Source organism: Capra hircus, chromosome 25 (assembly GCF_001704415.2).
Source record: "Capra hircus breed San Clemente chromosome 25, ASM170441v1, whole genome shotgun sequence".
Classification (NCBI taxonomy): Eukaryota; Metazoa; Chordata; class Mammalia; order Artiodactyla; family Bovidae; genus Capra; species Capra hircus.
Window position 1 is genome coordinate 4,045,501 of NC_030832.1, and position 24,113 is coordinate 4,069,613.

The following is a 24,113-nucleotide window of genomic DNA, read 5'->3' on the forward strand; positions in this document are numbered from 1 at the left end:
TGCATTATGTTTCTATTAATGCTCTTCTAAGCAAAAATTGCTGGCACCCTCTTTCTCACAGCTTTTCCAAGTTTGGAAGCTTTTGTCTAGGAGATCTGGCTGACACTGAGAACCTTAGCTGCCCTCCCCACCATCTCTCCAAATCCCCTCCTGGTGGCAGCCTACTACAGTTACAGACTCTTGGCAGACATGAGTATCTCACCCACACCATTTCACAACTTAATACTCTCTGTCTCCTCCGTAAGAGGAGAAACATGCCCCTAGGTTTTCATAGCTTCCCAGGTGGCACTGTGGTAAAGAATCCACCTGCAATGCAGGAGACCCGGGTTCGATCCCTGGGTCAGGAAGATCCCCTGGAGAATGGAAGGACAACCCACTCCAGTATCCTTGCCTGGAGAGTCCCATGGACAGAGGAGCCCGGTGGACTACAGCCATGGGGTTGCAAAGAGTTGGACACGACTGAGTAACTAACACTTTCACTTTCCCGGGTCTCCCATCCATAGCTGCCTGCCTTTCTCTGAGAATTAGGACTTCTGAACTTGGTGAAACACCTTAGTCGTTGATCAGGTTCAGTTATCCCAGGAGCTTGTTTGAAATTCCAGCCTGCTCTTTGGAACTTCCCCGGTGGTCCAGTGGTTAACACTTTGTGTTCCCAGTGCAGGAGGACCTGGGTTCGATCTCTGGTCAGGGAGCTAGATCCAGCATGCTGCAACTAAAGATCCGCATACTTCAAAGCAGATCCTGCACATGCAGTGAAGATCACGTGTGCTGCAACTAAGACCCTGCTGCTGCTGCTGCTAAGTTGCTTCAGTCGTGTCCGACTCTGTGCGACCCCATAGACGGCAGCCCACCAGGCTCCCCTGTCCCTGGGATTCTCCAGGCAAGAACACTGGAGTGGGTTGCCATCTCCTTCTCCAATGCATGAAAGTGAAAAGGGAAAGTGAAGTTGCTCAGTTGTGTCCGACTCTTAGTGACCCCATGGACTGCAGCCCACCAGGCTCCTCCGTCCATGGGATTTTCCAGGCAAGAGTACTGGAGTGGGGTGCCATTGCCTTCTCTGCAACTGAGACCTAGTGCAGGCCAAAAAAAGTCCCAACTTGCTTTCAGTGGAGCCTCTCCATTCATAGCCTGACTGTTAGGGAAGTCCTGATGGTGTGAAGATACACTCATGGACTGTGGAGACTGGATGCAAAGGTGGCTGAGAATCCTATCTCATAGGCATCATCTGCCAAGAGACGCTGATTCTTATGGACCTTGATGGACTCTGGCAGCGTTAGTGTCACTGAAGAAAAACATTTTAGTCCTATTAAAGGTTAATGCATCAGTATCTACAGAGCCTGCCTGGAAGAGACTCAGAAGAAGGATGGATTTTCCCAGTGATGGATACAGGGCGGGCCGCCTTCCTGCAACCCCACTGGCAATGCAAATGTGCCCGCCCCTTGGCGTCTGGCATCTGTCACCCTGTTTCGGCAGGGGCGGGGTGCTGCCCTGGGACCACAGGCTTGCTCTGATTACAGGAGATTTTGTGCCAGCTCCTCAGGGAGTTGGCTGAATGGCCCTTCCTGGGCAGGATGAGATACACCAACTTGACATTTGCTTGCCAAACGAGTGGTGTGTTGTCAGCTGCCTGGCCCTGCACCAGATCCTCATTTTGCACAACCACTTATGAATTCAGTAAAGAGGAAAAGCACTCTGATTATGAATTGAGCAGGAGGAAAAAAGTCCTGCAAATAAATGACAAGGAGACAAGAACCATGCATAAGAAAGTGCCAGGAAGGGAGAATGCCACCAGAAGCCTCGTGCCAGTGAACAAATTCTATAGCGAGAGAGGCTCTGGGTTTTGAATTGTGAATTAATCAGGGCTTTACAGACATTCTTAGCAGCCTGGCAGATATAGGCATCACTCTGAAGTCCATGACTAAATGCTTTGGCCACAGAAGAAATATTATGTCATGGAGTTAAAGAGTTGCTGCACCCAGAGTGAGTTCTAATCCCAGCCCTGCCTCTCACTAGTTTTGTGACTTTGAGAAGTTATGATGTCACTTGGTGCCTCAGTTTACTCATCTGTTAAAGGGGCATAACCTTAGCACCACTTCAGGGTTGTGATAAATTAATATACGTAAAGCACTTAAATCAGTTGCTGGCACATAGTGAGTGTTATGGATGTTATTTTTATTAGAAGGACAGAGTTTATTTGCATGGTCTATTCATCAAAATTTTTAAATGTGACAGATCGGGGAAGGAAGCTGCTGCTGCTGCTAAGTCGCTTCAGTCGTGTCCAACTCTGTGCGACCCCATAGACGGCAGCCCACCAGACTCCCCAGTCCCTGGGATTCTCCAGGCAAGAACACTGGAGTGGGTTTCCATTTCCTTCTCCAGTGCATGAAAGTGAAAAGGGAAAGTGAAGTCGCTCGTTGTGTCTGACTCTTAGCGACCCCATGGACTGCAGCCCACTAGGCTCCTCCGTCCATGGGATTTTCCAGGCGAGAGTACTGGAGTGGGGTGCCCTTGCCTTCTCCAGGGAAGGGAGCTAGGGCACAACAAATAGGGGGAGAAAATGAACCTGAGGTAGAGAAGGGTCATGGCCAGCCTCCTGTGATTCTTCTAGAGCTGTGTTGTCCCTTATGGGAGTCCCACCTGTGTAGTATCTAGATTTAAATAGAAACTAATGAAAATGAAACACAACTAAACATTCAGTCCCTCAGTCTTACTCACCACATTTCAAGGGCTCAATTACCGCCTGTGGCTCGTGGCTTTCATATTGGACCATGCAGAATAGAACATGTCCATCATCACAGAATGTTCTGTTGGGTAGTCTTGGCCTAAAGCTCTAGTGACCAGATGAAGTCCTGCTAAAGTGCCTCAGCTTCCATTCATGACAGTGACTGATCATTTCGAGCAGTGATCGCTAAGCAACTCACGTGCGTTATCACAGTTAATCCTCCCAATGAGCCTGTGAAGCACGAAGTCTGACAACCCTCATTCCAAGGGTGGGAGCAAATGAAGCAGAGAGCAGAGGTCATTGCCCGAGGTGAGGCTGCGGGAGAAGGGTGGGGCTGGCTGGATCTGCTCTGGGAGTCAGAGTCCACAGCCTGTGTTCTGAGCTGCTGCAGTCACACCCCTTTGCCATGTAGCATGCACAGCGAGGGCGGGGAGCACAGAGAGGAAGGGTCAGGACTCAGGGAAGCTTGGAGCCAAGGCTGGTGTCTTGAGGGAAGAGGAGAAGGATCTGTTCTGAAGTGATGACTTTGGAAGCTCACAGAGAAAACACAAAACTGGCAATAGGCTTGGAGCTTGGAGTTCAAAGTACAACTGATTTTTGCCTTTTTGAAGCAATAGTGAATGGGATGCTGGGATATTATTCCTTGCAAGTGAATGTTCTCATTAGAGCTTTTCAGGCACTAAGTGGTCAGCTTCGTTCCTAAGGGCTTTCATGCCTAAGCCAGAGGCAAGAGAAGAGATATTTATTAAAGAGTGGCTGGGTCCAGACCCTATGAGCCCTGGAGGGACAGTTGAGATCGAGCCGACTCTGCCCTCATGGGGACTTATCCATCCGGACCAGCTAAAACTTGCTGAGCTATGCATAAAGTACACATTGTATTCAATCCTTACAGCAGCTCCATTAAATGAGCACATTATGATGATTCCTGTGCCACATTGAGGGAAACAGGAGCTTAGAAAGGTTAAGTCCCTGCCGAAGACCACGCAGTTTCTAACACCCCCACCCCCCACCCCACAACACGCCTAGGAATGAGAGGTGACGTCCCAGGAAGTCAGCCCAGGGGTTCTGGCGATACCTGTCTCTGGGCTGTGATCCAGAGGGGGAGAACGCCATTGTCCCACCACTCAGTCTTGTTCTGTGTGGTCTTGAAGGAGTACTTCCAGAGTGTCTCTGTGTTGAACATCATGTTGTGAATGACTCCGTGATCTTCGATCCAGCGACCTTGGGGATGAATAAAGGAGGGAAGGTATTGGTGAGTTCTATGAATGTTGCTGCCAGGGGTGTCCACGTGTTCTTAAGATGGCCCCTCCCAACATCCTTCCGGTTGGCCTACTTAATCTGAGGGCTGACCCTATGGGCTTCAGACTTGTTTTTCTGAGGTGCAAACGTTGGCAGCCACGAAGGAAGGGTCATTATATCTCAGACCTGCCAGATTGGATCTGCTTCCTGGAACAGACCTCACAGTCCTGGGGGAAGTTGGTGTTGGCTGCAGAAGCTGATGAGGAAGGTGGGAAGCAGGGCACAGGAAGGCCAAGTTCCTCAGGTTGTTCTGTGTCCAGAAGCTAAGTCTGGGAATGGGACATTTCCTGTGGGATGGTTTTCCTCATCGGCTTGTGATGACCTGGAATCTCCAGTGGGCTTGAGTCCATGCAAACATCCCAGGGTTTCTCCCAGGGTTCCCACAGGCTTGGCTGTTTGAGGGAACCAAGGGAATCAGGAAGGATTTAAATTTTTTGGTTAAAAAAAAAATTTTTTTTTGGGGGGCCACATGGCATGTGGGATCTTAGTTTCCTGACCAGGAATTGGACCCATGCCCCCTGCATTGGAATCACAGAGTCTTAACCACTGAACCACCAGGGAAGTCCCAGGAAGGGTTTCTAGACATGTCAGTAGATGGAGGCAGACTTATTTCTCTCTGCTTAAGGGAGAAAGGCAGGTACTGGGGAATATGAGTAGGCTAGGTTGTTGTTGAACACATAGGGACTGAACAAGATCTGGGGAGAAAACCTGTGCTGTTACATTGTACCAGGGAAAAGGGGACTGCACGTGAGGGTCAGTCTAAAGGGGAGCTGAAAGGTTCAAGGGGAGAGCTGAGGGTCCATGCCCCTCTCCTCCTGGGACAATGAAGCCTCTGGGTAACCCTGCTGATCATAAGACAGTGATGATTCCTCCCATGTCCACACTAAGAAAGACAGGCTGTGACTGGGGCTTGTGGTCCTGAGCACAGAGAAGGGAAATGCTCTCTGCTGGGTCAGAGTCACTGCCAGACTGCTGATGGGTAAAGTCCCCCTAGGGTGGCCAAGGCCAAGGCTTTCAATGGGGAAGAAGCAAAACCAGTTGTGGCTTTATTGTTTCTGCCTTGCAGGCAGGCCTGACAGCCAGCCAGGCGTGGGGTCACCAGAAGTAAGTTGTGCTGCTGCCAGGGACTGGGGCCTGGAGGTGTCAAGATTCCTGGTCAGGGATCAGGTCAGACAGTTGACAGGTAAAGAGCATGGACTTCGAATCCATGAGAGCTCAGTTCCCCTCCTGACTTGGCTTCTGAACTTGCTGTGTGCTCGTGAAAAAGCCTTGATTTGCATGTGTAACAGGGGTAGGGTCCGTGTGAGGGAATCATGGCACACGTTCACCGTTAAGCCATATCACTTCAGTTCAGTTCAGTCGTTCAGTCGTGTCCGACTCTTTGTGACCCCATGAATCGCAGCACGCCAGGCCTCCCTGTCCATCACCAACTCCCGGAGTTCACTCAGACTCATGTCCATCGAGTCAGTGATGCCATCCAGCCATCTCATCCTTGGTCGTCCCCTTCTCCTTCTGTCCCCAATCCCTCCCAGCATCAGAGTCTTTTCCAATGAGTCAACTCTTCTCATGAGGTGGCCAAAGTACTGGAGTTTCAGCTTTAGCATCATTCTCTCCAAAGAAATCCCAGGCCTGATCTCCTTCAGAATGCCATATACAACACACACTTTTTCCGAGTACTTTGGAAACATTAGCTCATGTGAAGCTCCCAATAGCCCTGCAAGGTAGGAACTATTATATCGCTTTCACTCTTTGCTGGAAATGGAGGCACAGAGTTTGTTCAAGGTCATGTGGCAGAGCTGGGGGTGGAACCTGCGAGGTTTAATTGCAACTCCCTGCTCCTCCTACCCCCAGGTAAAATTCACATAAAACACCAGTGGTAAAGAAGCCGGCTGCCAAAGCAGGAGAGATAAGAGACATGAAGTTGATCCCAGGGTCGAATTCCTCCCAGATCAGGAAGATCCCCTGGAGGAGGACATGGCAACCCACTCCAGTATTCTTGCCTGGAGAATCCCATGGACAGAGGAGCCTGGTGGGTTACAGTCCATGGGGTTGCAAAGAATCTGACACAACTGAACCGACTTAGCGTCGGCAGCAGTGACATAAAACTATTAACATTTTAAAGTGACCAGTTCTGCAGCATTTAGTGCATTCACGGTGTTGTGCAACCAGGACCTCTTTCTGGTTCTAGTACATTTTCATCACGCCTGAAAGGGACTCTGCCTATTAGCAGTCACTCTGCAGCGCTCCACTCCACACCTCCTGGTGGCCACTAATCTGCTTTCTATCATAGAAATGGACTCATTCAGTCTGTGGTGTTTTGTGGTTTCTTTCGCTGAGCTTCATGTTTCCTGGCTTCACCCCACTGTAGCATGGATGTATACTCCATTCCTTTTTACGGCTGCGTAATATTCCATTGTCTGGATAGACCAGAATTTGTTTATTCATCCATCCATCAGTTGGTAGACATTTGAGTTGATTCCACTTTCTGGCTGCTGTGAATAATGCTGCTATGAACATTCATGTACAAGTATCTGTTTGAGTCCCTGCTCTCAATTCTCTTGGGTAAATACATAGGAGTACAATTGCTGGGTCATATGACAACTCTATGTTTAACTTTTTGAGGAACTACCAAGCTATTTTCCACAGTGGCTGCATCATTTTACTGTCGATTAGCAATGTTCAACACTTGCTGTTTTCCTCTTTTTGATTATGTCCAGCCTAGCTGCTGCTGCTGCTAAGTCGCTTCAGTCGTGTCCGACTCTGTGCGACCCCATAGACGGCAGCCCACTGGGCTCCCCCATCCCTGGGATTCTCCAGGCAAGAATACTTGAGTGGGTGTCCAGCCTAGCAGGTGTGAGTAACTCACTGTGGTTCTGAATTGCATTTCCCGAATGCCTGACGATGTTGAGCTTTGCAGCCTGTGAATACCATGAGTGAGATTACTCTGTTAGGAGCAGGTAGAGGTCGCATGGGCAAGAATCTTTGGAGCCTCACAAATAAATAATGGAAGGCTTCTGAAATCTACCAGGAGCCCTCTTGTTACAGCTTCCTGACGACTGAGCCATGTCATCGCAGCAGACGACATGGAAACACAGACATAGACACCCAGGGAGCTCTCTTTTGCCTTTATTTTTTTAAGAAACCTATAATATCCTGAATCCTGTTCTATGTGACTCTTCACCCAGGAAAGAGCAAATCACGTGGAATTACGAATGCCTACCATTTCACCCATTCTAGTGTTTTTCCACGGTATTGACTACCATCAACGTTCGAAGCAATTGAGTTGCTTGTTAAAAACACAGATTCCTTGGTCCCCACTCTAATCCTTGCTGAACATAGAGCTGTGGGTGGGGGCCAGGAGTCTGCATTTTAACAACCTCTCTGGGTGGTTTGCGTGCACACTGACATGTTGGAACCACTGGTTCAGGGATTGTTAGTCCTTCACACGGGCATGTGGATTTGTTCCAGCAGACTGCCCCTTGCTCCAAAATCTGGGTTGACTATAGCCCCACACCCTCTTCCCTAAGGGACCAGGGAGCCCTCGGACCCTGGATCATTCTGGTATCTGGGGAAATGTGGGGGTGGGGTGTCTAGAGCCACGAGGAGGACATGGGAGGAGGGACTGGAGGAAGTCAGTGCAGGAGATGCAAGAGACGTGGGTTGATCCCTGGGTCCGGAAGATTTCCCTGGAGGAGAGCCCAGCAATCCACTTCAGTATTCTTGCCTGGAAAATCCCATGGACAGAGGAACCTGGCGGGCTAGGGTCCATAGAGTCGGACACGACTGAAGCGACTTAGCATGCACACACACACACTGCAGGCACAGAAACTTGTCTCCTCCTACACCCTACAAATTCTGGCTTCCATGCCCTGGAACATCAGTTAAGTAGGCTAACCAATCATAGCATCCATTTCCTCCTCAAAATAATATTACCTGAGTTTCAAACAACTAACCTAAAATGAGCTCAGGGAGGATGACCCTTCCATTCTGTGGCATGGCTCATTCCAAGTAATTGTACAAAGGGAATCAGCTCTGCAGTGGCTGGGTTATTCCCACCCTGACACTTAAAGGCAACCCAACCAGTGGGTGGGGACCACTCATCACCCAGCGGAGGTTTCCATTGCCCTGTAGGTTCCTCCTTCTCGCTGCTCAAGCCTCTTTACCCTGGTCAAAGGCCAATTATGGAACGTGAGCAAAAGAGGACGGAGGAGAGGGGAAGCTAGGAAACACGCGGCTGCCGGCAGCAGCCACCCCGGTTTTACTTGAATTGCATTTTCTCTGCTTTATACTCTGGGGCTTCCCAGGTGTCGCAGTTGAAAAGAATCCACCTGCTAATGCAGGAGACACAGAGATGCAGGTTCAATCCCTGGATTTGGAAGATCTCCTGGAGTAGGAAATGGCAACCTGCTCCAGTATTCTTGCCTGGAGACTCCTATGGGCAGAGGAGTCTGGCGGGCTACAGTCCATGGGGTCGCAGCGTTGGATATGACTGAGCGACTGAGCACGCACACTCTCTGGAGACAATTGGGAGGGCCTGGCTGGGAATACTGCGTGAAGGCAGCAAACGCCGTTGTCTGTCTGTGCCTAGACTTCCAGAGCCTGCTGGTTTCCCACGATGCTGCACAAGCGGAGTGTGTGTGCGTGGGGGGCGGATGGCTGGGCTTGTGAGCCCTTGATCTCTCTCCAGACCTCAGTTTTCCTGTCTGTAGAATGAGCGGGGTTAATGGTTTCCAAGGGCCTTCCAGGCTCCATCATTCTGAGAGTCTGTCATCGCTGTCATTTCAGTGTCGGGCGAGGAAGGTAATTATGCACGTGAAACAGGAAGTAGGATGAGCTCATCTAGTGAATGGGATTCCTGCTGCTTGCTGATTACACTCTAATTAGGGTACAGTGCAGACTCCCACACTGTATCAGTTGCGGCAAGGTGCAGGTAAGTCACCCAGCTGAGCGTTTCAGGTCTCGGAGCGAACCCAGCTACATTCAACTCCTTCGCCTGGTTCTCAGGGGCTGATGTGTATCTATTTCTTTCTCAAATATGGTTTAGGAAACCAGAGTTGAATTCTATCCCTTCTTTTCTCCCCTTCTCAGATATTTTGAACCAAGTACTGTGGTAGACTGTCTCATGGTATTTATACTCTAGGGGGCGGGAGAGAGTTAAAAATAGAATGTGTTCTGGGTGCTTCTAATACTCACAGCTATTTTTTTTTTCTTGGAATTCCTCTACTAATAGGCCCAGCTAACAGACATGTCAAGGTATACTGTGTTTGCCCCAAGTCTCCTCCCTTTGTTCAGTTGGTTGGCCAGAAACCCAATTCTCTTTTTCTTAAAATTTGAACCAAAGACACAGTAATGAATCAGCTGGTGGTAGGCTCTGCTGTCTCCCACGATGAACCAGGAGTGAAAAGAGAAAGGTGGTCACAAGTGAGGGAAGCAGAGGCAAGAAAGCCCAAGGGGCAGATGAGAGACCACAGGGCTTCTGAGAGCCAGAGGAGGAAGTTTGGTTTCTGTAACTGCAGTTTCTATTTCCCAGTTGCCTCTAATTTGGTTCCCATGATCACGACTTTGCCCATGAAGAGCCTCGCCTTGCGGTCCTTTTCCTTGTGCTAGTATGAATAGATTTCTGTTTCTTACAGCTGTTACTCCCTGATGTGGTTGAGAGTAGGGCTGTGCCTCATTCATTTTGGTGTCTCCCTGGCACAAAGCATAGACCTTTGCCCACAGTAGGCAGTCAACAAATGTCTGTTGGATTTAATTGAACAAATTCCCTCCCACCCTCTGCCCCAATCATAGACGGCCAGTACTAACTGGACAAGTAGGAAGCAGACCTTGATTTAGTCCAAACTCAATTTGGGAAAAAAAATTACTGTAGTGGGATGAAAATAAGCCTATAAAGAATAGTTAAAATCACTAAATAAACCTATAAAATAAACCTTCAGTGGAATTAAAATAAAATGCATAACTTAATATATTCAATAAGAGCATCCCGCTGCCCCCCAGGGGGCTTCCCAGGTGGCGCTAGTGGTGAGGAACGCTCCTGCCAATGCAGGAGACATAAGAGACGTGAGTTCAATCCCTGGGTCAGGAAAATCCCCTGGAGGAGGGCATGGCAACCCACTCCAGTATTCTTGCCTGGAGAATCCCCTGGACAGAGGAGACTGGCAGGCTACAGTTGCAAAGAGTCGGACACAGCTGTAGGGATTCATCATACACGCATGCCCCCAAACATTTGCTCAATTCCTACCATAAATTTTCAGATGCAACAGTAACTATCTGTCAATAGATTATATGGGCATAGACATACTTTGTCATGCATTCATTTATTAACGATATTTTAAGGACCTACTGGGCTTCCCTGGATAGCTCAGTTGGTAAAGAATCTGCCTGCAATGTAGGAGACCCCGGTTTGATTCCTGGGTAGGGGAGATCTCCTGGAGAAGGGATAGGCTACCCACTCCAGTATTCTTGGGCTTCCCTTGTGGCTCGGCTGGTAAAGAATCCGCCTGCAATGTGGGAGACCTGGGTTGGGAAGATCCCTTGGAGAAGGGAAAGGCTACCCACTCCAGTGTTCTGGCCTAGAGAATTCCATGGACTGTATAGTCCATGAGGTTGCGTAGAGTCGTACATGACTGAGCGACTTTCACTTTAAGGACCTACTGTGTGTCAGTCAGTAATTCCTTTGAACCAACCTACCATATTAAGCTATAAACATATCTTCATTTTCCTCCCGATTTGTGGGGTCCAGTACTTCATTAAGTTCACTTTCCCCAAACCAAAGAAGAAAGGTCTTCTTAACCAGCTGTTATGAAATCAGTGAGGAAGAACAGCCTTTAAATGAAGTCAATCAACCACCTTAAATCAACCCATGCTCCAGTCTGGAGCAGACAAGCTCAGTCAGACCTACAGCCAAGACCCTGGTGGATAAACAACCCGCAGTGGGGCTCAAAACTACACTCAACCGAAGTCTACACACTCAGAGTGCCACATGGATGATCCACTGGACCTGTAATAAAATTGCTGGGGACAAGAACAGGTGGCTCAGTGTACCATTCAAAATTTAAAACCTCATCAACTCCTGCTGCAGTCATGAAGCTTGACCCCAGCAGGGCACCCCACAATGGCAGCCCTTTTTCTGGACGGGGAAGTAAGACCCTAGCGTCCATTTTAGTAAACTGCTCTTTCTCATGTGTAAGTGCAGATGAAAAGTGCTGACTGCTTCTTTTTTGGCATTGCTTTTTAATTATGACCATCAATAAATCATTCTATCCCTGAACAGGACTTGAGAATGGCCCGAAGGCAGAGGCACGATTCCTCAGTAACTAGGCCAGCAGAGAACAGCTTTCTCACTCCCCACCTCTTCCGTTCATCCTCTGTCAGAAACAGAAACATTCTCTCTTCAAGAAGCTGGCAGTGGACAGCTGCACTTGCGTTCTGTCTGGGAACCCTGTTAGCACCCAGTTCTACTCTTGGCCTGCCTTACCGGCCACTGTCACAGAAATGGGATCTGTCCTCTGTTTTGCATTTTTTCTCAATTCATTTTCCCTTCATACTGGTGGAGTGGCCTGAATGGTCCCCCCCCCCCACTCTTCCTCAAGGATACGTCCATATTCTTATTCTCAGAACCTAGGTGTGCTGCCTTATTTGGGAATGGGGTTTTTGCAGATGTAATTCAGTTCAGGATTTTGAGATGAGGAGATTCAAAAAACTGAGATCATGGCATCTGGCCCCATCACTTCATGGCAAATAGATATGTAAAGAGTGGAAAGAATGGCAGATTTTCTTTTCTTGGGCTCCAAAATCACTGTGCATGGTGAACTGCAGCCACAAAATTAAAAAGATGCATGCTCCTTGAAAGGGAAGCTATGACAAACCTAGACAGCATATTAGAAAGCAGAGATATTACTTTGTCAGTAAAGGTCTGTGTAGTCAAATCTATGGTTTTTCCAGTAGTCATGTACGGATGGGAAAGTTGGACCATAAAGAAGGCTGAGCACCAAAAAGCTGATGCTTTCAACTTGTGGTGCTGGAGAAGACTCTTGAGAGTCCCTTGGACAGCAAAGAGCTCAAAGTAGCCAATTCTAAAGGAAATCAACCCTGAATATTCATTGAAAGGACTGATGCTGAAGCTACAATACTTTGGCCACCTAATGGGAAGAGCCAACTCACTGGAAAAGACCCTGGTGCTGGGAGAGATTGAGGGCAGGAGGAGAAGGGGACAACAGAGGATGAGATGGTTGGAGGGCATCACTGATTCAGTGGACTTGAGTTTGAGCAAACTCTGGCAGATAGCCAAGGACAGGGAAGACTGCATGGAACAGTCCATGGTGTTGAAAAGAGTTGGGCAGGACTTAGCGACTGAACAACAAAAACAATCTGCATAGGCTCTAAATGCAAGAGCAAGTGTCCTTATGAGAGGCAGAAGAGAAGAAGGCGCAGATAGAAGAGGAGGAAGCAACGTGACCACAGAGGCAGAGACTGGAGTGATGTGGCCACACACCAGCAGTGCAGGCAGCCAGTAGAAGTGGAAGAAGCAAGGAAGCCTTCTCCTTCAGAGCCTCTGGAGAGGGCCTGGCCCGTTGGCACCCTGATTTTGGACTTCTGGCTTCCAGACTTTCTGTTGCTTTAAGCAACCCAGTTTACAGTTCTTTGTTACAGCAGCCGCAGGTAACCAATACACCTGAGTCCTCAGTCTCAAGTGGTCCCAGCTTCTTCTCTCACTCAAGGCCTTGGGATCCCGAGCAGTCATGATTTTTTGCTTCACTGCTCTGGTGTTTTGGGTTAACCCTTCGGGCTCAGATGGTGAAGCATCTGCCTGCAATGCAGGAGACCTGAGTTCAATTCCTGGGTCTGGAAGATCCCCTGGAGAAGGAAATGGCAATTGACTCCAGCACTCTTGCCTGGAAAATCCCATGGACGGATGAGTCTGATAGGCTACAGTCCATGGGGTCGCAAAGAGTTGGACACGACTGAGCGACTTCACTTCCTCTGTGTGAAGCATGGATCTGCGGCACTGGGAGCATCTGGGAGCTTGTTGTTGTGTAGTTGCTAAGTCATGTCTGACTCTTTGCGACCCCAGGGGCTGTAGCCTGCCAGGCTCCTCTGACCATGGGATTTCCCAGGCAAGAGTACTGGAGTGGGTTGCCATTTACTTCTCTGGGGAGTCTTCTTGACCCAGGGATTGAAACTGTCTCCTGAACTGGCAGGCGTGTTCTTTACCACTGAGCCACCTGGGAAGCGCAGATGACTCATATACACGTTCAAATTTGAGAAGCTCTAGTAGGATAAACTGTATGGTGACAATCAGATCTCTTCTCTACCTGCAAGGATTCTAGTTTCTTCATGTCAAATCTGTTAAATATGAAGTGGAAGCTTTGTAGCTACAAACCAAATGCTTAGGATAGAATGGCACGCCAATGTGTCATGCATGCAGTGACTTGATGTCTGAAACTTGCTTTAAAAGATTCAAGGAAGGAAAGAAGGAAGGGGGAAAGACAGGGCCTTGGGTGGGGACAGTGGAGGACAGGTGAGGCGGAATGTGGACACATTTTTGCAGCTCGGTGCTGGGTACACAGAGCTTCATTGTGAGATTCTCTCTACTTTTTCTGCAAGTTGGAAATTTCCACAATGAAAAGTTAGGAAATGCCTTGTTTTCCCAGCCATCCTTTATCTGTAGTTTTTTCCCCATGAGTCCCACTTTTATCCTCTTGTGGAAATGCCTGGTGTTGGAGGGACAGCTTTTCTATCTCAGTCTGTGGTTTTCTTTGCTTTGCGTCTTCATGTTTGTGGGTTTTGTTGGCTTTCAGGACGTTTTCGTCAGAGTGTTGTTTCCAGGGGAGCAGGATGGGAGCTGATGATGGTTTATGGCATCATCTGACTGGGTTTCCAGCAACATCTGCTGGGCTTGTGTTGTTACCGGCAGCAGGAATTTGATTTCCTTTCTCTTTCCCTACCTCTCCTACCTCTTTCATTCGGTCTTTTTTGTCCACTGGCTACAGTGTCACGTATATGACCTTCAGGTCTCTGATTTACATGTGATTTGCATATTACACTTCTAGTTCAGGGGTTCTCAATGAGGGGGTGGTTTTACCTCCTAAGGAACATCAGGCACTAGGAGAGGGATGCTGCTGGAATCTAGTGAGTAGAGGGATGCTGCTAAACCCTCTACAATGCACAGGACAGGCCACCCCCCAAGACAAACAGTGATCTAGCCTCAAATATCAATAGCAGGACAATGAGAAACCCTGATCAAGTCTTAAAGACCATCCAAGTGGGGACTTTCCTGGTGATCTAGTGGTTAAGATTCTGCGCTACCAATGCAGGGCGCCTGGGTTCAATCCCTGTGCAGAGAACTACATGCCTCAGCAAAGACTTGGCACACACACACACACACACACACACACACACACACACACACACACACACACACAAAAGAAATCATCCAAGTGCCTTTGGCCACACTTTTTTGCTTTGCCTCATGAAGGAGAGGTGGACTCACGATTGACTGCGTATCAATGAGGAATATTTACTCATAGGTTGATGTTGGGATAGCATGTGATTGCTCATTTGTGCAAGTGGTGCCTTGCACACTTCCAGGGGGCACCATCCATATAATATTAATGAAAACAACCCCCTCAAAATTGTGCAGCACAGAGTCCACAAAGCCATAAGTGTTTGCTCCAGTTTTGGGGTTGCCCTGGTGCTTCTGGGACTGAGAGAGACTTTTTATCCTGGCTGCCAGAGGCCCTAAGAATGCTGTTGTGTGTCCTTTCAAGAAAAGAGGAAATGTGGAACTGTGCGGACCTTACGTGCTTTATTCTAGACCTTCATTCCCTGGTGGTTTAGACAGTAAAGAAACTGCCTGCAATGCAGGGGACCTGGGTTCAGTCCTTGGGTCAGGAAGATCCCCTGGAGAAGGGAACAGCTGCCCACTCCAGTATTCTTTCCTGGAGAATTCCATGGACAGAGGAGTCTGGCGGGCTAATGTCTATGGGGTCGCCAAGAGTTATCCATGACTGAGAGACTAACACTTCCACTTTTTCACTTTCATCTCATTATAGAGCATCTTCTTTCGCCCCCGGGCCGTATCCATTTGACTAGATCTAAAATTGTCAGATTACAGTATTGTGGCTTTCATCTGAAATGTGGTGGTGTTAGCTTCTTATTTTCAGTCAGTTCCTTGGGGGAGGAAATGCATGCTTTCATAAGACTTCCTATCCACCCACTATTTGCTTGGCGGGATTTCCTTAGTTTCAGCAGCATAACTTAATCTTGCTGGTCCTCAATCACTTTGCAATAAAAACTGAGATTGCAGAAAATGTTCATTGTCATTACCAGTGATGGAGCAGTAAGTACAGGCTTCTGGAGAGAGAGAGGGAATTGTGTGATTTAAACTAGCGAAATGAGCTGCTTGCCCCCAGAGGATGGCTTTTCATTTCAGCACGGTCTGAGGGAAACTATGACAGAGTTCAGGGACACAGAGGGACAGAGCTGGGAGATGTGGTCACTGAATCCACTGGGCACTCCTGCCTTGTGGACAGACCCATGGACGGAGTTGGGATTTCTTGCGACTCGGTCTTGGGTCACCGACTGCAACCACACATCCCCACACCATGGGGCCAGGCTGGGTGGTACATCCCTGAGGTTCATGCCAGTCCTTCTTCTGTTGCTTCTCTGATGACAGTCCATGACTTTCCACCTGGGACCCATTAGTCCCCCATGGGTGACATGGTTTGTGTCAGGCTTGCCATTCCCCACCCTGACCTGGATGTGGGCACGTGATTAGCATCATTCCATCCCCCTGGCCACAGAGATTGGTTCTAAGAAGCAAACTGGTGCCGGGAGAGTCAATCTTGGGAATATGGGTTTGAACTGTGCTCCTCAAAAAAGATATTTTGAAGTCCTAAACCTCAGAGCTTCAGAATGTGACTTTATTTGGAAATGGTCATTGCAGAGGTGAGGTCATTAGAGAAGAGGGTATGCCCCTAGTCCAGGTGACTGGTGTCCTAATAAGACAGCCATGTGAAGACAGAGACGTAGGAAGAACTCCACAGGCTGGATGGAGGGCTGGAGGGGTGTAACTACAAGTCAAGGAATGCCAAAGATCATGGGAAAACCACGAGAAGCTTGGAGGAGACAGAGGATTCCTACAGCTTTCAGAGAGTATCGCTCTTGATCGTTGTTCGGTTGCGAAGTTGTGTCTGACTCTCTGCGACCCTATGGGCTGCAGCATGCCTGTCCTTCACTATCACCCAGTTTGCTCAAATTCATGTTCATTGAGTTGGTGATGCTATATCTAACCACCTCATCTGCAGCCGTCCCCCTTCTGTTTTTGCCTTCAACCTTTCCCAGCATGAGGGTCATTCCCAGTGAGCTGGCTCTTTGCATCAGGTGGCCAAAATATTGGAGCTTCAGCTCAGCATCAGTCCTTCCAGTCAATATCCAGGGTTGATTTCCTTTAGGATGGACTGGCTTGATCTCCTAGCAGACCAAGGGACTCTCAAGTCTTCTCCAGCACCATAGTTTGAAAGTATCAATTCTTTGGCTCTCAGTCTTCTTTATGGTCCAACTCTCATGTATGTACAAGACTACTGGAAACAAACCATAGCTTTATTATTCTACTGACTCCTTAATTTCAAACTTCTGGCCTCTAGAGCCATGAAGCAATAAGTTTCTGTTGTTTTAAGCCACATGGTTTGGTGGTGCTTTTTTATGACAGCCCTAGGAGATTAGTATATGTACTTTCAAATTAGATGTCTTCCTCCTGCTTCAGAATCACTATCATCATCATCACTTTTGTCTAAGCAACAGAGAGGGTCTCCTGTGGTTGTGGGGACTGTGACATGGGGTAGTCCAGCCTCCATGGTCAGTCAGTGTCCCCTTTGGCATTAGGGATTAGACTATAATTCTGGGGCTTTCTGGGGCTCCATGCTGGGGCACCATCCCCTATTACCTGTCACCTTTCCACAAAGACCGATGCTTCCCCCCCCCCGCCAACCCTGGTTGTCTGAGCCCCAACCATGACCTACTCATGATAGGCAGAATTAAGATGGCCTCGGGATGGATGCCCCAGATATACACGCTTGTAGAATTCCCTTCCCTTGCTCATGGGTGGGACTTGTGCCTGGCTTCTAACCAGTGGACTTGGAAAAGTTGAAGGGATTTTGCAGAGATAACTGAAGGCCCTAACCAGTTGACTCTGAGTTAATCCAGAGGTGATTATCCTTGCTGGGCCTGACCTCAGCAGGTGCGCTCTTAGCAGAGAGTCCGGAGGCGATCTTCTCCTACTGGCCTTGAAGGAGCAAGCTGCCTGGGTTCTGCAGCTGCGGGGAAGGGAAGTCTTGTAACAATTGCATAACCTTGGGAGAGGACCCCGCGCCTCAGATGAGACCACCCCAGCTGGCACCTTGACTGCAGCCTTGTGAGATCCTGAGCAGAGGACTAAAGTCAACTGTGCTCAGAGTCCTGACCGCGGGACCTGAGAGAAAATAAATGGGTGTTGTCCAAGGCGATGGCACCCCACTCCAGTGTTCTTGCCTGGAAAATCCCATGGATGGAGGAGCCTGGTGGGCTGCAGTCCATGGGGTCGCCAAGAGTCAGACACAACTGAGCGACTTCACTTTCACTTTTCACTTTTGTGCATTGGAGAAGGAAATGGCAACCCAGTCCAGTGTTTTTGCCTGGAGAATCCCAGGGACGGGGTAGCCTGATGGACTGCTATCTATGGGGTCGCACAGAGTCGGATACTACTGAAGCGACTTAGCAGCAGTAGCAGCAGCAGTCCTAAGCTGCTAAGTTTGTGTGGCTGTTATGCAGCCATAGAAAACCTATGTGGCATTCCATTTAAAGGAATGGTTAGGTGCTGTGGCCAAGACCACTGGGTGTGTGTGTGTGTGTTCAAGGAGGTGGGGGTTGATGAAAGGAGCAGGGTGGATCCAGATGGAAAGAACAAAACTACCTTGGAGGAAGTAATAGCCCTTCCAATGAGAGAGGGAAGCAGCTTGATCAACATGCAGCCCTGCCCAGTGCCCGGCCCTGCAGGACTAGAGGAAGAATGTTACCCAGGTCTTAGAAGCCTCCATCCTGCCCAGAAGTCCCACTTGCAGGCAGTGCTGGGCGGAAATACTTGGAGGAAAAACACACACTTTGTAAGGATGCAAAGATCTTCTGACGTGGAGTGATAATGAGGTGGGATATTTTAAATTAATAGCCAACTTTGTTTTTAAAATCCTCTCTCCTGGGGCTTGCCTGGTGGTCCAGTGGCTAAGGCTCCATGCACCCAGCTCAGGGGGCCTGAGTTCAATCCCTGGTTAGGGAACTAGGTCCCACATGCCACGTCCAAGAGTTCACATGCTGCCACAAAAGATCCTGCAATGCCTCAGTGAGTATCAAAGATCCCACATGCTGCAACTGAGACCCGACGCAGTCAAATAAATATTAAAGAAAAAAACAAAAAACTTCTCTCCTTTAGTCTTCCCTTCATTCAAGCAGTCAGGATTTCTGTTTTCATGTCCCGAGGAAAGGATCCCGTGGGAGAAAGTGGAGAAATCAGAGACTCCTTTTGGCTTTGGGGTTTCACATAAGCCTCTTATGGGAGCCACGGAGGAGTTGGGCTGTAGAGAAAGGTTTGAGGGGGACACACGGGAGTAAGAACAAATCTCTCCTGTCTGATTCCCCGAGAAAGGAAGCCCAGAGGCAGAAGGATCGCCAAGGAGGGGGCTCCTTGTCCTTGACTCTGGTGGAGTTCCAGTGAGAAGGAAGCGAAACCTCCCAAAAGATGTGTGGAGTTTGGGAACAGAGTGGGCGGGAGCCTGGGACTGTGTGCGTCAAGCCCTGCAAAGAGGGCCAGACTCTGGAGACACGTTAGTGGGAAGCTGGCCGTTGTCTACCCTGCTCGGCTCCACAGGGATGCTCCAACAGTATTCGTCAGTTGACAGGATGAATACAGTCCTAACAAACTCTCCAGGAAGACTTTCTCCACCAGCATCAGGACAACTGATGAGGGATCCTAGGTCTGGGATGAGGGCCCAGATACCACACACCTGACAGCTCCAGGCACGAGGAGGCCGTGCTGCTCAGAGTCCCGACCTCACCAGACAAGTCAGCTACGTCTCACGGCTGGGCCACGGCCTCTCCCTGCCGCACTCCTTGCCTGGGACCGCCTGGTCTCTAATCTCTTGGCCTCTGTCTGGGAAGCTTGGAGGAGTGGTTGCTTGCCTTTCTGGGCTCCGTGGAGCCCATGTGGGAGCAACCGCCGGCGCAGCTGAGCTGAGCAGCAGGACAGCGGCGTCGTCTCCCCACCCCTCTCCTGACTTAACTGGCCCTGAGGTGTTTGTAAGAACTCCAGTTAATTAGTCGTTGGGCCCAGAGAGCCCCTTTCATCATACTTTGTGTCAGGCCTACCCCCTGGAATCTGAAGAGGTCTTCGGGTGCTGGCAACACCAATTTTTATCCATTATTTTTTTCTATTACGGGTGATCCTTTTCCACAGTGGAGTCAGAGAGAGGTCGGCTTGAGCTCAGCTCATGAAGACAGATGCTGGTGCTTTTGCTGGGTCCAGGGTGGCCTCTGTGTCATTAATACGACATATTCAGGCTGTCTCCCTGCTGCCCGGAAGCTCTGAGTATGTGCAACATTCAAAGGTGTTTGGGATGACTACCTCATGTGAAGAGTTGACTCATTGGAAGACTCTGATGCTGAGAGGGATTAGGGGCAGGAGGAGAAGGGGACGACAGAGGATGAGATGGCTGGATGGCATCATGGACTCGATGGATGTAAGTCTGAGTGAACTCCGGGAGTTGGTGATGGACAGGGAGGCCTGGCGTGCTGTGATTCATGGGGTCGCAAAGAGTTGGGCACCACTGAGCGACTGAACTGACTGACTGACTGACTTAATTAGAAGGAAGAACACCAAACGGCTGTAGGTGTGCTAAAGGTAGGGAGAGAAGACCAGTGTCAGGGACCATCCAGGGCTGAGTTCAAGTCCTGCTTTGCCACTCAGCAGAAGGTCTGCTGTGGGACCTCAGGAAAGATTTGTGCATTCATGGGTCTTGGATATCTCATCTGCTCTGACTTTTTATCACTGCTATGAGAATTGAAGGATATGGTGACTGTGGTACTTGCTGGGCATTTTTGTAAGCCAGGTTGTGGTTAAGTCACTTAAGACAGGGGTTTTCAGCTGAGGGCCAGTTTGTCCCCCAGCGGGTATTGGGCAATGTCTGAGACATTCTTGGTTGTCGGGGAGGAAGAGACACTCCTGGCACCTAGATGATGCACACCAGGAGTCTGCCCAACATCCCACCCTGCACAGGACCGTCCCCACCACAGAGGACCGTCTGGTCCCAAATGCCAACAGTGCTGAGGCTGCAAAACCTGTTTTAAGGCAGTGACTTGTTCACCACCTCAATAAGTGGCAGGTTGGTTATAAATAAGAAGGATAGAAGAACATGCTTTTTTCTATAAAGTGGTGAATTTATGCATATAGGCATTTTATAGACCTATAGTACTTTATAGGCAATACATACACATGGTCCAAGATCCAAAAGGTACACTGAATGTACAATCCAAAGTCTCCCTTCCACTCTGTCCCCTTCCTGGAGGAATCAGTGTTACCAATTCCTTGTTTATTTCTTTAGAGGTTCTCTGTGCATCTATAGGCAACTATATGCACGTATACACACACATATGCACACACATATGCATGCTACACATATTCTTTGCATCTTGCTTTTGTCACTTAATCCATCTTGGAGATAACTTCCTACCAGACACAAAAAACTTCCTCAGTTTTTCTTGGTTAAAAAAAAAAAAAGAATATTTTTGGCTATGCTGCGCAGCCTGTGGGATACTTAGTTCCCTGACCAGGGATTGAACCTGTGCCCCTTGCAGTGGCAGTACAGAGTCCCAGCCACTGGACCGCGGTGGAAACCCCTCTCAGTTTTTCTTTTAAAGGTGACAGAGTATGCCATTCTATGCATGTCCAGTATTTTATTTAGCCACTCCCCTCTGGATGGATAGGTTGTTTCTATTTTCTTTCACTGTTGCAAACTAATGTAATGAATAACTTTGTATGTGCGTCATTTTCCACCAAGCAAATTAGTAATGGTAGGATAGAGTCCTACAAGTAGAATTGCCAAATAAGAAAGTTTGTGTGTTTGTAATGTATGAGATGTTGCAAATTACCCTCCACTGAAGCTGTAAGTTTTCCATTTCCTGCTGGCAGTAGTGTTGGCATGATTTTGTAATTAAAAAAAATTTTCTCTCACCGTGTGTATCATCTCATCAAAAGACTTCTGGGGATCAGTAAAAGGTGAGCATGCCTTACAATATTTTGTGCCCCTTGTATTCTCAGCGCTCAAGGACCCAGAATCTGCCCATGGGAGATCTTTAAGCGTTATGAAGTTAATGCCGCTGGGGAGTAGAGAAAAGTGCTCTTTCGTTCCTGCTTCCTGGTACTAATGGTTCCCGAATGACTTGCGTCTGGAAGAGTTTACATGTAGGAAAATCCCTCTCAGCAAATCTCCCTCTGAGTGGTTGCTTAGCTTTATTTTTCGAGTTTCTGATTCAAGGGTCCCTTTGAGAGTTGGGTGGAAGTCCCAGCAAAAAGGCACCAGCAGTTTGCCCATCATGTTAGAGGTTCCCAGAGCTGCCCTTGGACCCTAGCAAGTGGTTCTCTGGGTGTGTGTGTGTGTGTGTGAGGTTCACATTACTAGCGCCCCTCCTGCCCTGCGAGAGGGGTCTGCCGATTCCCAGTTCAGAACGAGCAGAACCAGCTCCGTGTCCAGGGCCACCCTGGTTCCTAGTCTGGCTTCTCCCTCCCCACTTTCTGACCACGTGGCTGGTCAGTTACTCAGCCTTGTGGAGTTGTTGTTTTCTCACCTGTGGATGAGAAAACTTGCTTTGCACTGTTGTCCTGCAGATACCTGAGGCAAAGCCCGTGGCACAGAGCCTGACATCAGGCTCACATTTGAAATGGAAGCTAACTGTTAGTCTAATTATGGGGGAGCCCTTCGCATCCTGACTGCCTCCTCCCCTGCCTCTTTAGACTGGAATCTCTTTGCTTAGTGGCAACTGGCATTCTGGATCCATCACGTTCCTTCTTGTCACAGAGACCTCGTACATGCTGTTCCCTCTGCCTGGAACACTTTTCCTGCCTCTGGACTCCCGAGGTCTCTTTCTTTTTATTTATTTATGTTTGGTTGTGGTGAGTCTTCACTGCTACGCAGGCTGCTCATTGTGGTGGCTTTCCTTGCTGTGGCGCACGGGCTCTGGAGCACACGGGCTTTAATAGTTGCAGCATGTGGGCGCAGGAGTTGCGGCCCCTGACTCTGGAGCACAGGCTCAGTAGTTGTGGTGCACGGGCTTAGCTGCTTTGCGGCCTGGGGGATCTTCCTGGACCCAGGATTGAACCCGTGTCTCCTGCATTGGCCGGCAGACTTTTTACCACTGAGCCACCAGGGAAGGACATGGGATCTCTGATCTTCCTTGCAGCATGGGGATCTTTAATTGCGGCATACAAGCTCTCAGTCGCAGCATGTGTATCTAATTCCCTGATGAGGGATGAAGCCAGGCCTTTTGCTTTGGGAGCACTGAGTCTCAGCCACCAGACGGCCAAAAAGTCCCCCAACATCTCCTTCACGGGCAGCTCACCTTCCTCCAGGAGCCCTTTCCTGTCTCTCTGATGTCAAGTCCCTCTGCCCTTGCTGCCTTCTTCCGTCTTGGTGCCTCTCTGGCTTGTAATGACATTTATGCGTGTGTTTACTGTTCTGATGTCTGTCTCTCCCAGTGACCCGCATGCCCCAGGTGAGCTGGAGGGGCCAGCTTGGGCAAGACCCCGAGGCAGGTAGGGGCTGGTTGGAGGCACGTGCAGGGGGCCTTCATGATCTGGAGGGAAGCTTGTGAGAGGAAGAGAGATGAGAGAGGCTCGGAGTGAGCAGGTCAGGGGCCAGGCCATGGGGACCTTCTGGGTCATTGAAAGACAAGATTTAACTTCTCTTCAAAGATCATACATGTCCCTCCAGTGTACCAGCATTAAGCAGGGGACCTACCTGATCTAACTGATTACTTTAGGCTTTAATATTTTATTATTCTCAATAAAACTCTTTTAATGATTTACTGTATACAAGATCACCGGCCATGATATGAAAGGCAGGATGGAGGGTAGGGTGGGCCTAGGGTATCGGGGAGTCTGCAGCTGTGGTCCCCATCCTGTCTGCAGGCCATGGGTTCTAGAAACAACTCTGTGTATCCCTAGGCATGCTAAGCTAGCACTTCCTCCAGGGAAGTGATCCCAGGTCGTGTGGGCTGCCTCAGTTTCCCCAGAGGTGCCAGAGAAGCTGCTCTCTATTTCAGGGAACGGCGGACGCCAGGCTTCTGCTGGCACAGTGGCTTGGCTGCAGGGCAGAGCTTACCCGAGATGGTGGTGAAGTGGGATGGGGAGGTCATGGTCACGAAGGGCGGCGTGAGGTACTTGGCCTTGACCCCCTCCTGGGCCAGGCGGTCCATGTTGGGGGTGTCCACGTCCTGGTCATAGTCCCAGCGGAAGCCGTCGAAGGAGATGAGCAGCAGCTTGTGGAAGCTCTTCGTCCTGGGGACGGGGTGGCCGCCGGCCCAGCCCAGCAGGACGGGCAGCAGCAGCAGCAGCAGCAGCGCGAGGGCCTGGGGCCCTGTCATGTCCCAGCGCCTCCCACGCTCTCCCCGCCGGGGTCACAGCCTGCTCCCGCTTTCTGCCTTGTTTTATCTGCGGTTGAGCAAAGTCCACATTGATAATTCTGCCCCAGCTCTATTGTGGATCAGAACACCCGGAACCTAATGAGATGGCACAGGTCTGACATGATGGAAGAGCTCTGGAGGCGGGTGGTGGTGGGGGTTGCACACCTGATGTGCTTAATGCCCCGGCCCCGTGCGCTCTGGAATGGTGAAAGTGCTCAGGAGTGCCCGCATCTTACCGTGATGGGAAGAGGCCAGCCACGCGAGATGGCTTGGGCTCGTACAGATTCCACTGTTGCGAACATTTGGAGAACAAATTAGGTTGGTGCTTTCCTTTACTCGATATAGCCTGTTTTTATAGGGAGAGCAAATGACTGTTCCTTATGAAAAC

General features: G+C 49.3%; 1 protein-coding gene across 1 annotated transcript in view; it reads right to left on the reverse strand.

Moving 5' to 3' along the window:
* LOC102170015 (ectonucleotide pyrophosphatase/phosphodiesterase family member 7-like) overlaps positions 1-23,686 on the reverse strand; it is a 36,930-nt gene extending 13,244 nt beyond the window's left edge. The window contains exons 1-3 of the mRNA XM_013974709.2: positions 23,425-23,686; positions 4,148-4,217; positions 3,798-3,993 (exon numbers count right to left, since the gene is read on the reverse strand). Of these exons, the coding sequence (XP_013830163.2) occupies positions 3,798-3,993; positions 4,148-4,217; positions 23,425-23,686 (528 nt within the window). The remainder of the gene's footprint in view (positions 1-3,797; positions 3,994-4,147; positions 4,218-23,424) is intronic.